Consider the following 12,995-nt stretch of genomic DNA (forward strand, 5'->3'; position numbering starts at 1 on the left):
TATCTAAGATGAACAGGGAGGTAGTATACCAGTGCTCAACATCCATTAGCTAAAGTACAATCATACATTAGCTAAAGTATACCCCTAACCCATGGCAGTTTTATGATCTTCATTTATGTGGGTCACCTTAAATTTATTTATATTCGCTTTGTTCATAAACAAAAACCAAAATTGAAAAATATTTCCTTTGAACTCCCACTGGAATTTTAGCTAAGTGATAATCACCCCCTCTTTTGAGTCTTTAAATCAGGCCCCCTGAATAATCAGACAACTATCTGATTCTAGTTCACTCAGATTCCTAGTTAGAGAACTGAGTCAGAACTTCCTCTGATGTACATCTAATGCTTTTGGGAGCTGAGATTTGGCCCTCTCTTTTGGGGACAAATAAATTAAAAAGTTATTTTATGAAGAGGAGAGATGAACAAGAAATGTTAGGGAATGGAGAAGAGACCAAATCATATTTAAGCAAAATAACAGGCAAACAAAACCATTTTCCCTCAAAGATGGTAAATATTAACTTTTGGGAATCTCCCACTGAGCCCCATCACCCATAGAAGACTGTCAGAAACCATCGTGATTTTAGTTAAAGACTCTCATCAAAATGACTCTGTACTCCAATGGGCAAGGCCTCCCTGCTGTCTGAGCCCTTTATTTTATGTGGGAATTTGGATTTATTTCTCTTTGGGAGGTGGCCGGTTGCAGAAGCAACAGAGATAAGGAATGTTGGCTTGCATTAAGCGTATCTTAGCAAGGAGGTTGGCATGGTTCTTGGATTTCCATGCCTTGTTCCCCCTCCTCTCTCAGAAAAATGTGTTCAGTCCATCTTCCATGCTTCAGTTTTAAGCCTTATTAGAAGCTTGGAGCTGTCTCTTCTTATTGTATTTTTAAAAAAATATTACCATTAAGACGATTCACACCAGTTCCAATGACCTTGTGATGAAGAGAGCCATCTATACCCAGAGAGAGGACTATGGGAACTGAGTGTGGGACAAAACATAGTATTCTCACTCTTTTTGTTGTTATTTGTTTGCATTTTACTTTCTCATTTTTTTCTCTTTTTGATTTGATTTTTCTTGTGCAGCAAGATAATTGTATAAATATGTGTACGTGTATTGGACTTAACATATATTTTTACCATGTTTAACATATATTGGATTACTTGCTGTCTAGAGGAGGTGGTGGGGAGAAGGGGGAGGAAGTTGGAACACAGGGTTTTGTAAGGGTTAATGTTGAAAATTATCCACACATATCTTTTGAAAATTAAAAAAAAAATTACCATTAAACAATTTTTCTCAAGTTGCATTAAATCTGACAAATTCGTAGGTACCTACTTGATGCAACATTTAATGCCAGGTCTAGAAAATACTAGATAATAGTATGGTGGAGAATGAAATGCTAGCAATGTTAAGAGAAAGGCTTTTAATTCCTATGTGGACTCCTAACTTGCTATATGACCTTAAGAAATTTGGATAAAAAGCTTTCCTATTATTTCACTGGGAAGACATCATTTTGGTTTTTTACAAGCACAAATTGGGATAATTAGAGATTTGTCTTGGAGTTTTTTGTCAATAGCTTTGTGAAACTCATTTAATTCAAGAGGAAGAATGTTCCAGTGGCCAGAATGCTAGACCTGGGGTCAGAAGTACATTCTGTTCAGATGCTACCTAAGACATTTTTTTAGCTTTGTAACCATAAGCAAGTCACCTAATTTCTGTAAGTTTCATGCTTTTCTGTTGGACTTGATTACCTTAGATCTATAAGATGACTTCCAGATAGAAATCTATGAGTCCATATCTCTCTAGCTTTTCACAATTATGCAATAGTCCTATTAATAGCATCTGGCATATAGTAAGTGCTTAAATATTTGCTGACTGACATATAAGATCCTTTCATTCATAGGCCAACCACAAAATAAGCCATGACTTAAAACAGGGGTCCTCAAACTTTTTAAATAGGGGGACAGTTCACTGTCCCTCAGACTGTTGGAGGGCCGGACTATAGTAAAAACAAAACTTTGTTTTGTGGGCCTTTAAATAAAGAAACTTCATAGCCCTGGGTGAGGGGGATAATCGTCCTCAGCTGCCGCATCTGGCCGCCGGCCATAGTTTGAGGACCCCTGACTTAAAAAGTAAGGAGATGAGAAAGGATAAAGAGGAAAAAAAAGGGAAATAAAGTAGGGTGGGGGAAAAAAGAGCAGAGTTGGGAGTATAATAGATTAAAAAGAACATTCTAATAAAAAAATGAGTTTTTTTTTTTTTACTCCAGCACACTAAGCATCTTTAATTTTCTCTTTGAAATAAAGAATAAAGATGTCATTTGTAAGCCAAAATTTGGTAGTATTCCCCTCAGCAAATAGGCTTTTCCAGGGAGGAAAGTTTCTGTTTGCTGTTCTTTCTAGTAGTTTTAAAAAATAATTCAATGGAGAAACAAGATAATCTGAAAATATATAGATCCCACAAATGAGTGCTCAGAGATTGGAATGATTCTGGATTCCCTGCCTCCTTCACTAGGGACAGATTTAACATTAGTTTCTGCTCATATATTAAGTTTTTCAGAGGGAGGGATTAGAGGAAGGAGAGAGGCCAGAAGGATAATTCCTCAGCATACATAAAGTATAACCTTTAAAAATATTTACAGCAGGGCAGCTAGGTGGTACAGTGGATAGAAGTCTAGCCCTGAAATCAGGAGGATCTGAGTTCAAATCTGGCCTCAGACACTTAAACACTTCCTAGCTGTGTGATCCTGGGCAAGTCACTTAACCCCAATTGCCTCAGCAAAAAAAAAAAAAAATATATATATATATATATATATATATATATATTTCCCCTCTTTAACACTATAAGTAATCTCAATATTTGTACTATGTATATGTGTGTATGTGTGTGTGTGTATATTTACATATATATGTGTATATGTATCTATCAGGTAAAACATATATTAATTATTAATCATGTTGTGAAAGAAACAACCATGAGATAAAAGAAACATTAAAAAAATTAAAGAGTGAAAATAGTGTGCTTTGATCTGCATTCAGACTCCATCAATTCTTTCTCTGGATGTGGATAGCCTTGAGGAAGTATAATCTTTTGAAGAGAGAAAAGGTCACAGGCTAGTAATGATGGAGTAAGGGGGACAAGGAGAAAAGAAAATGTTCCTTTCTGGGAACATCACTGGGAGAGAAACCCTGCTGTCATTCTTTGAGTCCACTCAATCCCAGCTGCTACAAACCTGGAATGATAATTTTGGTGCCAAGGAGTACCAATCGTGCCCTGAGATATTTGCATCATGCTGGCATCAGTCTGGTCCTCTCCAGATTTGGCTGAATGCCAGGAGTGTGGTCGGCTCACAAGTTTACTGCACCTGGTAAGAGAGATGGAAAAGACATTACTGCGGTGTCAGCAACATTTATAACATAGACTCTTTGGGAAGGCTAAATGAATTTAAAAGTTTAAGCCGGCATATCTCAAGGCAACAATACTTATAAAGGATCTAGAAAATATTTCTACCAGTGACTCTCTTATAGCTCCTACTTGATACATCTTCAAATGGCCAAGCTGCTTGAAATATTGTTATTTTCATCAATCGCTATCATTTGGCTTCAAACTGTTTGATGGGCAAAATATGCAAATAATAATGTTTATTTCTTAGTCCTGGGAAGATAAATTATTGTTTACAGAGAAGTTGAGTTCCTTCTTTCTATTGGATTAATAAAAATATTATCATCATTTCAAATTTCTGACAAGAATCAGGTAAGGGAAAGCAGCTAGTTGAGTACCAGGCTTCCTTTCTCTTTAGGTTAATGGGAATTGACCTCATGCTGGTCCTCTGGTTTGCAAAATTGCCCTTACTTTTGTTTTCTAATGACTTTAACTTTGGACCTAAAGTCAAATTTTTTTTTAAAAAGGGAGAAAATGGCTATGGTTGTAGTTGTAGACTGAGATGCAGAAGAATGAATTTGGTCATTGATGCTATACTAGACTGTTCCATCTCGCTGAACCTCTGCCATCTGCCCATCTCAGACATGGAAGTATGTCAGTTTTCTTGGACTGCCATTGGACATTAGGCATTTTTGCTAATGATACTCATGTTGCGCCTGTTTGTGTCTCTCAAAGATAAGATTTTCTAGTTTCATTATTTTTTAAAGTTGTACCTCCACATTCCCTTTCATAGAATGGTCTTATTCTCATGTTTAGATCACCAGCCCTAAATGAAATTCGACTGGCCTATGAATAAATTGACATTTTAATTATGCTTTATGGCTTATAAAACTTTCCTTACATAAAATGCCTCTTTCTAATTTGGACAACTGGCTCAGTTGGGAAATGGGAAAGAAGGGGCAGCTAGATGGTACAGTGGATAAAGTACTGGCCTTGGAGTCAGGAGGATTGGCCTTCAAATCTGGCCTCAAACACCAGATACTTACTAGTCACTTAACCCTGATTGTCTTGCAAAAAAAACAAACCAAAACAAAACTAAAAATGAAAAAAAAATTGTTATGAGAAACACTAAAAAGGGATATCCTCAGAAAAAAGGTATGTACTCAAAAGAAAAAAAGGATAATTCAACTATTTCCCAGGATCATAACATAGGAATGATATAAGAATTTTGATAGTTGGGGAGTCTTTAAAACCTAGAATTGTTTGGTGACTATAGGACAATTGCATATTGACTAGTTGTACTCAAATAAATAGAAAGGTAGGGTTTGGTTTCTTATCATAAATGAAAAAAAAAACACTATATTTCTGAATGGGTCTGACAAAGAGCTTTAACCTTGAGGAAAATGAGAGAGGAGGGGAAGGCACTATGCCCACCACACTACATATCCATTCTCATTTCATCTTCATAAGTACATTATGAGGTTGGTAGTGGCAGGATAAGCATTTTTATTTTACTACTGGCTAAGCTGAGACTCAAGGCAACTCAATATTTGTCCAGAATTTACTACAGCTAGTAAATAACAAAGATGGAAATTACTTGATTCTTCTGATTGTGAAATCACATAACTCCTGCCTTCACAAATCTGCTTTATACTACTATTCCTACCAAAGACCTAGTATTAGAGGAGTGGAAAAGGGATAAACATTAGGATAAAGTTAGTAATCTCTGCTAAAGAATAATAATAGCTAGCATTTTTGTTTGTTTGTTTTTGCGGAGGCAATTGGGGTTAAGTGACTTGTCCAAGGTCACATAGCTAGGAAAGTGTCTGAGACCAGATTTGAACTCAGGTCCTCCTGACTTCAGGGTTGTGTCACTTATTTGCCCCAAAATAAACATTTTTAAAGTACTTACTATGTCCTAATGCTCTATCCAATGTGCCACCTAGCTGCCTAGGGGCATTGCTTGTTTAATCTATATGGGATTGTTTCTGGTTTTGGGGAGGGGAGAGGGAGAAAAATTTGGAACACAAGGTTTTGCAAAGGGTGAATGTTGAAAACTATCTTTGCATGTATTTGGAGATGCTATTACTATTACTATCCCATACGAGTGAAGAAACTTGAAGCATATGGTGGTTAAATGACTCAGGGTTACACAGCTAGTATGTGATTGGTAGTAGTGTCAGAAAGAATTTGGTCTTCTTGGACCCAGGGCCAGTCCCCTATCTATCCACTATGGCTCTTAGCTGCTTCATGTAAAGGGCAAGTGTAAAGATTTCTACCTATTGACCCCAGAGAAGATTTTTGCCTTGGAAGAAGCAACCACTTGTTTGAAGCTTGTGTTCCCTTATGGTTTTTCCTAAAATAACTTCCCCTAGTCTTACTTGTTGTTCTGCCCTCAAACCTCACTTGAGTCTATAGTTACTGCCTTTTTCTAGTCTAATCTGTTCAGTTCCACCTCAATTTAAGTCTCAGTTCTGACAAGAGAGGCCTGAGGAATAGGGATGGAGATTACAGAAGGGAGCGCTGAAAAGAGATTATTTGATCTTTTAAATTTCTGCCAAGCTCCCTGAGTAACATGAGATTGCACCGTTGATTGACGTCAACTGTACAAAACTGAACATAGAGATTGCCTCATTAACTCAGTAAAATTTTGTTTATGTACTTACACTGACCATGTGCACTCAATTAGAGCACCGAGAAAAGGATGACTTAAGAAAAGAAAATAGACAAAACTTAAGAATCTGGAGGAGAAACATTTCTACTTTTAAATACTGGAATGGTGATAGAAGAAAGTTATACTGAGCCAGATAATAGTAAAATAATGGGTGAGTCCTCCATTTCAAGACAGGCTCAAAGTTAGGGCATCTTGTTTTGTTTCCAGTTGAGTGGACTATGTTTACTTATGAATTTAATGAGAAAGAGAAATTGAGGAAACAAGCAGAAGCAGCAAAGGGAAAACATAGTTACTGCTTTTGTAGAAAACCCTGGAATCAAACAAAAAATGAACTGAAACAATAAATTCAACAAGGTTGTAGAATATAAATCCTTACACATAAACATAAAATGTATTTATATTATTAACAAAAGCCAGAACTAAAAAGGAAATGACATATCAAATGCCAAAGAATTTTTTTTAAATGGCACACCAAATAGCTACAGGAGACATAAAATTTTAGAGTCAATCTATCCAAGATATTCCAAACCAGAATGCAACTATAAGACATTATTTGCAGAAATAAAAACTGACTTAAATAACTATAGAAATATTAATTGCTCATGTGTAGGTCATGTCAATAATAAAAATGACAATAACTACATTTATCCATTCCATTCAAATTACAAAGGGATTAAATTATACAATTAGAAAAAATAACAAAACTCAGAGAAACAAAAGTTCAAAAACCTCAGGAATAATAACAAAAAAAAAATGAAGCCTATTAGTAACAGATCTTAAAGTCTATTATAATCTGTAAACTAAAAAAAAAATGATTTGATACTGATTAAAAGAGATTGATCAGAAGAGCAAATTAGGTAAAGCAAAATAGAGAAACACAGTAGCCTAGGGTTCAGAAAACCCAAAGATTCCAGTTGCTGGGGTAAAGAATCATTATTGGAGAAAAATACTGGGAAAATAGAAAAGTAGTTTGACTGAAATTGGGTACAGATCAACCTCTCATATCACATCAAGATAATTTCTGAATGGATATGGGACAGGCATAAATGGTAACAGACATCATAAATAAATTAAAGGACAAGGAAGAAATTACCTTTCAGATCTATGGATAGGGAAGGAGTTTGACTAAAAAACAGAGTATAAACAATTTTGATTATATTAAAGATCTATATTACAAAAATATTTTTAGCAGAACTTTTCATAGAAACTTCAAACAAGGAGTAGCTAGGTGGTGCAATGGATAGAGCACTAGTCCTGAAGTCAGGAGTTCAAATCTAACCTCAGACACTTAACAGCTGTGTGACGCTGGACAAGTCACTTAATCCCAATTGCCTCTGCCAAAAAAAAAAAAAAAAGAAAAAGAAAAAGAAAGAAGAAAGAAAGAAAAAAAAGAAACTTCAAACAGAAAGCAAGTATTCTTTATTTGCTGGAGAATGGTTAAACAAATTAGGGCATATAATATAATGGAATATTATATAGAAATGGCATAGTTTTAGAGAAAATCAGGAAGAATTATGATCTGAGGCAAAGTCAGTAGAACTCAGAAAACAATATATTCAATGACAACAATATCAAAGAGAAAAACAACTTTGAAAGAAGGCTGAAGTTAAATCATATCACATTTCTTCTGCCAGACAAGTGATAAAATTAAAATTTAGTTTGAAAATATGCATATTTGAAATATAACCAATGTAAGAATTAGTTTTACTGGACGGAATTTGTTACTAGATTTTTAAATTGTCTCACTTAAGAGAGGGGATGGAGATTTAGAGGGAGGTAGAAATAATAAATGCTTGTCAAAATAAGCTTTTTAAAAAATGAAAATAAAATGGAAACAATACTAGTTTGGAGAAGGAGTGCACTAGCAATTGCATGATATGGGTGAGAAGCAGGAAAGGAGTTGTGAAGATGGCATTTGAGTGAATCTTAAAGGAAAACAAAAAATACAAAAGGCAGAGGTGAAGAGGGAATTCATTTTAAGTATCAGAAACACCCAGTGCAAAGGAATAGAGATGGAGTGCTGTTGGAGAAACACACCCCAAATGAAAGGTACACTGGATCTCTGATCTCAAGGAACTTACACTGAATTAGAAGAGAAAACATGGACAGCAGGGACAGATTTGCATTCACAAAGGGAAATTTCCTTATTGGACATCAGTGACATCAGTGGTTTACTTCCAAATTTCTTTCCTTATGAAGCCCTGACCATGTTACTCTCCTAATTCAATAAATCTCAATGGCTTCTTATTGAACAATTTTAACATGCCATAATTTGTTTAACCATTTCCCAATTGATGGGCACCACTTCAGTTTCCAATTGTTTGCCACTTCAAAAAAAGCAGATATATTTTTGTACATACAGGATCTTCTCCTTTTTCTTTGGTTAATTAGGGTTTTGACAGAGTTGTAGTATTTCTAGGTTGAAAGTTACACATAGTTTAATCTTTTCCAAATGCCTTCCATAATGGTTGTACCAATTCATAGGCCCACCAGTAATACACTGAAGTAGAATGGCAACCACAGGACCACAGTTGGTCAGTCTGTAAACAGTTTCAGACCCCATCTTTGAGGAATTAGGACAAGTATTACAGCCCCATTCTTTGCCTCAAGGCTGAATTTGAAATGTCCTCTTATAGGTTAGACTGGCTCTTGAGCCTGGGGACTGAATCTTTAAGTTTCAGATTCCTTCCATCTCATGTGATCAACAGTTCTAAGACTCGGTTTGCTCCCCTGGGGGCTGAGTTCGAAATCCCAGTCCTGCTATTTTGTTTCTGATGTCTGGCTCTGCTATCCTGGCCATACCTGTTCTACAAGTTCTACCCTGTGGAAGAATCATGTGCTTGTGGTTCAGATTTGTGATCCTGAGCTTGAAAGGGTGGTTTCTCCTTAGATTTTTATCAATATTTTGTCTCTGAAACTCCTCGGAGGTCTTTGGTTATAGAGTTTTCAGGAAGTTTAGGGTGCAATGAATCCTCCAACTCTGCCCTCTGCTATATTGGCTGGATTCTGGCTTGGTTTTTCAACCTCATTATACAATATTTTCCATGGGACACTTGACAACACTACCTTTGTTTTATAATTTTATATATGTATGTTCTGTACATAAATCTGCATATACATATCTCCTGTGATGGAATGTCAATTTCTAGAGAGTACAATTTAATTCTTTGTTATCTTTAGTCGTAGCAGAGTGTATGGTATATGGTAGATGATTATTAAAAAACCTGTTGATTGATTGAAGAATTTCAGATGCCTTTAGATTTTGTGACATCTTGAATTTTTAGAAGGACATCTTTTCTACAGAAAATTATTGAGTATAATAAGGGAAATAAGAACATGACTCCTCTTCCTCTGCTTCATATTCTCTCTTTCTTCCTCCATCCTTTTTCAACAATCTAAATTTTTCTTTTACATAAATTTTGAACAGAGTCCTATTGTTCTGTTCTGTACCACAAAACAAGGAAGTTAACAATGGGGGAGGTTGATGAAACTAGATTGTCAATTGACACAATGTTGTACTGTCTGTTCTCTGGAGATGTTACTCTTATAGCACAGAGACGGGAACATTTTTTGTTGCACTTCTATCTTGGAGGTTTCAATTCAATTCAGCTATCTACTGAGTACTTTCTACATTACTTCCATCATCCTAAATGAGATCTATGATATAAAAATAATCTATGGCCTAGCCCTTGCTAATGTTGTTGGAAATAAACAGACTTACTCATACAAAACAAAGAATAGGGCAAGACTATTTAAAATTAATTGCCAAAGTGAAGATGGTCAAGGGTCAAGAAATAACTAAGCAAGGAAGCGAATGACTAGTCTTGCCTGGATGTAGCCTAAAGTCTTCCTAAAAGGGGAAACTTGAGATAGGTTGAAGATGTGCTGATAGAAAAAGGGCAAATAATGTGTGAAATATGAACATGCTAGAATGAACATTATTTCTTTTCTTTGGACAATCTAAAGCTATGATTAAGCTGAGTATATTAAAAGTATGGTAAATATCAACTGGGTAAAAGGCTAATGAGTACTCAAGAGAATTGACCCAACACAGTCAGTGTCACCAAGGGTAGCACTGATTAAATGTAAATTGAGTTTGATGGAGCAATTTAACCATTTTCCAGTGTATGTTATACAATTTGCTTCTGCTTGGCCTTCCTTTGATCAAGGACAGCCTGATGCTCAGGCTCACAGCCATAAAAATGAAATCTAATGTGAATTCTGCAAATTACTATTATAGTCAATCAGGAAACACTCACTGGATAGCTACTCTGTGAACAGTATTGAAGCTGACCATTTATGTAGTAATAAAAGAAAACCATTTCATGAGAAATATCAATTTTGGGTGTGCACCAGTGGGGTACTTTATGAGTCAGGGACATCGGCCACTTTTCTGTTCCTTAAACCAGACACTCTCTCTCTCTCTCTCTCTCAATATTCCTGTCTTCCCTCCAAGATTATCTTCATTTTACCCTGCTTATATCTTATTTTTGCATAGTTTCTTGCATATTGCTTTCCCCATTATACTGTAAGCTTTCTTAGAGCAGGGACTGTTTTTTGTGTCCCTAGAGGACTGGCATATATTAAGGTCTTAATAAATGTTTTTTTATTTGACTTGACTTGACTTGGAGATTATCTGATACATTAGTCTGGATGACAGTGTCCAGTTATCCCTTTTATCTAAACAGTTAGGGAGCTTCAAGGGACACCTAAGGATGGGAAGGCCTTGGCTTAGTTAGGTTAAAGGGCCCCTACTGTCCCAGGGTTGGATTTCATAGTATAATCATATTAGCATTTCAATAAATGATTTATTGATCATGTTATCCACCTCTTGTTTCAGGAGTTACAAGCAAAGTTCTTTCTGGGAGAGTGTATCATCACTGTTTCCTCAACTAGAAGGGGAACTGGCTTTATGCCTATTTTCCCATTATCCCTAGAGATCTTATTTGCATCAATAGTAGTATTTGCCCCAATGCTGACCTGCTCATTCACAAAGTTGATTTTCCCACATCTGGATAATTGTACTTTTTTATCTGAAAACCAAATTGTTCTCTAGACATTGATCCTTGGGCTTGGGAACATATGGACATGGGTGTGATGGTGGTAATGACACATAGATCTAATCTATCAAACCCATTTAATTTAGGAATTTCACCCATTCCCTTTCAGAACTATATCAGGGGATTGGCTGAAATGGTAATAAATCTTTCTGAATTCAGATATGCGATTTCTATCATATAATGAACTCAACTAGCTTTGCAATAGTAAGTCCTGGAGAGCTCTCTTAACTCTAAGGAAATCTATTGCAGAAGGAAGCTTCCATGCCTTCAGTAGTCATTTAGCTTAGTGACTCATTAGGTTGCTATTGAATTTCTCTTTTGACATCTCTAATTTGTTCATAATGAGAGGTTATCTACTTTCTGCTACCTTTGGTAAGAGAAATCACTCTCCTTTCATAATGTAGGCTTACATTAGAATGAAATTAGTCACTCATAGGCTAACAAATAATTTAATTGAAGTTTACTTAGCTATAACACAGAAAGGATACTCAATAAGGATAAGGCACTTTGCTTGAGCAGATCCTACCTCTGCATGGGACATTGGTTCCATATGGAAATGGCTATGTTCTGCAGGGAGGAGATGTGCTGATAGATTTAATCTTGGACAACTACCAAGTTTGAAGGATCACTAACCTCACATAGGTGGTGAATTTTTATGTGTGACCAGGGAGCCACAGAAATCGGATCTGAAGATAGCAGGGAGTTGTATCCATAGCTATGTATGGCTTGAGTGATGAGACAATCAATTCTTAATGATGAATATCTTGTCTTTTAGGGAAAGAACAATCATAATCTATGTAGCAATGACAGGGGTAGAGTGCAACATTGGGAGATAATGTCTTATCACAGATGAAAAATTCTTAAAAACAAAATTCTGAAGACATATGTATATATAAACAATTCTAGTAAGGAAGAAATGGAGTGATTGTCTAAAGAGACCCATGTGGATAATCTAGAAATCCACCAACCAACTAATTTACATTTAAAAGATACAAGTTCAGAAGATGGAAACAAGAGAAGATAATAGAAAACAAATATGAAAATATGGGGATGTTCTGTAAAGGATGTTCTGTTGCATAAGGAAGGACAACTAAGTGGGGCAGTGAATAAAGCACTGACTCAGACACTTATGTGACACAAGTCATGTACTTCTGATTGCCTCTAAAAGAAACATAGCATCAGCACTGCTGAAGCTCAGAATGAGTAAGTGAGGGAAAGTAAGGTCAATAAAATGGTATGATTTTTTAAAAAAAGTTATACTGGAGAAAAGAAAAGCAACAAATAAGGGTAAATAAAAACAATTAATTGGAGCAATTACAATGATGATTGATAATTAAGGAGTCAGATCTAATCAATTTTCACTTTATTTGTTTTCCCTTCCAATAATCTTTGAAATAGAAAAGTAGAAAAATGGCTGACATGGCTTGGTAAGTAAAATTATAATAAAAAAGGGAAAAGATCAAATGTCCTTGATAAATGACATATTAAGATTACTCAAAGAACTGGAAAGAATGATTGCTGAGTCATTGCAGTGACCATTTGAAATTCTTAGAGAATAAAAGACTTACTGTGAGAGCAGAAAATGGAAAATTCTCTAGTTTTCAAAAAAAAAAAAAAGAAGATAATAATGATCTGAATCCTATAGGATAAGCTTGACTCAATTCCTACAAAAAATTCTAGATTATTTAAAGGAATAGCCTGTGAATAGCTAGAAAAGAAAAGCTTCAAACCTCTGGCTAACATGGTAATATGTGAGGTGACAAAGGAGCCCAGTTTACTCATATTCCAGAAAATATCTGAAAAGAGTGCTAATCCTAAATTGGTTGACTGGTTTTTGTCCTTTGTCCTTGAAGGATCGAAATGACATCACTATGTTAAGGACAA

The 12,995-nt window shown here is 35.6% G+C and overlaps 1 protein-coding gene across 4 annotated transcripts in view; it reads right to left on the reverse strand.

Annotated features, from left to right (window-relative positions):
- Positions 1–12,995, reverse strand: part of SHROOM3 (shroom family member 3) — a 232,504-nt gene that overhangs the window by 36,647 nt on the left and 182,862 nt on the right. For all 4 annotated transcript variants that reach the window (XR_007948130.1, XM_051965075.1, XM_051965073.1 and 1 more), the window contains one exon: positions 3,229–3,360. Coding sequence is in view for 3 of the 4 variants with exons in the window: in XM_051965075.1 (XP_051821035.1) it covers positions 3,229–3,287 (59 nt within the window). In the remaining variant the exon portion in view is untranslated. The remainder of the gene's footprint in view (positions 1–3,228; positions 3,361–12,995) is intronic.

Source organism: Antechinus flavipes, chromosome 6, assembly GCF_016432865.1.
Source record: "Antechinus flavipes isolate AdamAnt ecotype Samford, QLD, Australia chromosome 6, AdamAnt_v2, whole genome shotgun sequence".
Classification (NCBI taxonomy): Eukaryota; Metazoa; Chordata; class Mammalia; order Dasyuromorphia; family Dasyuridae; genus Antechinus; species Antechinus flavipes.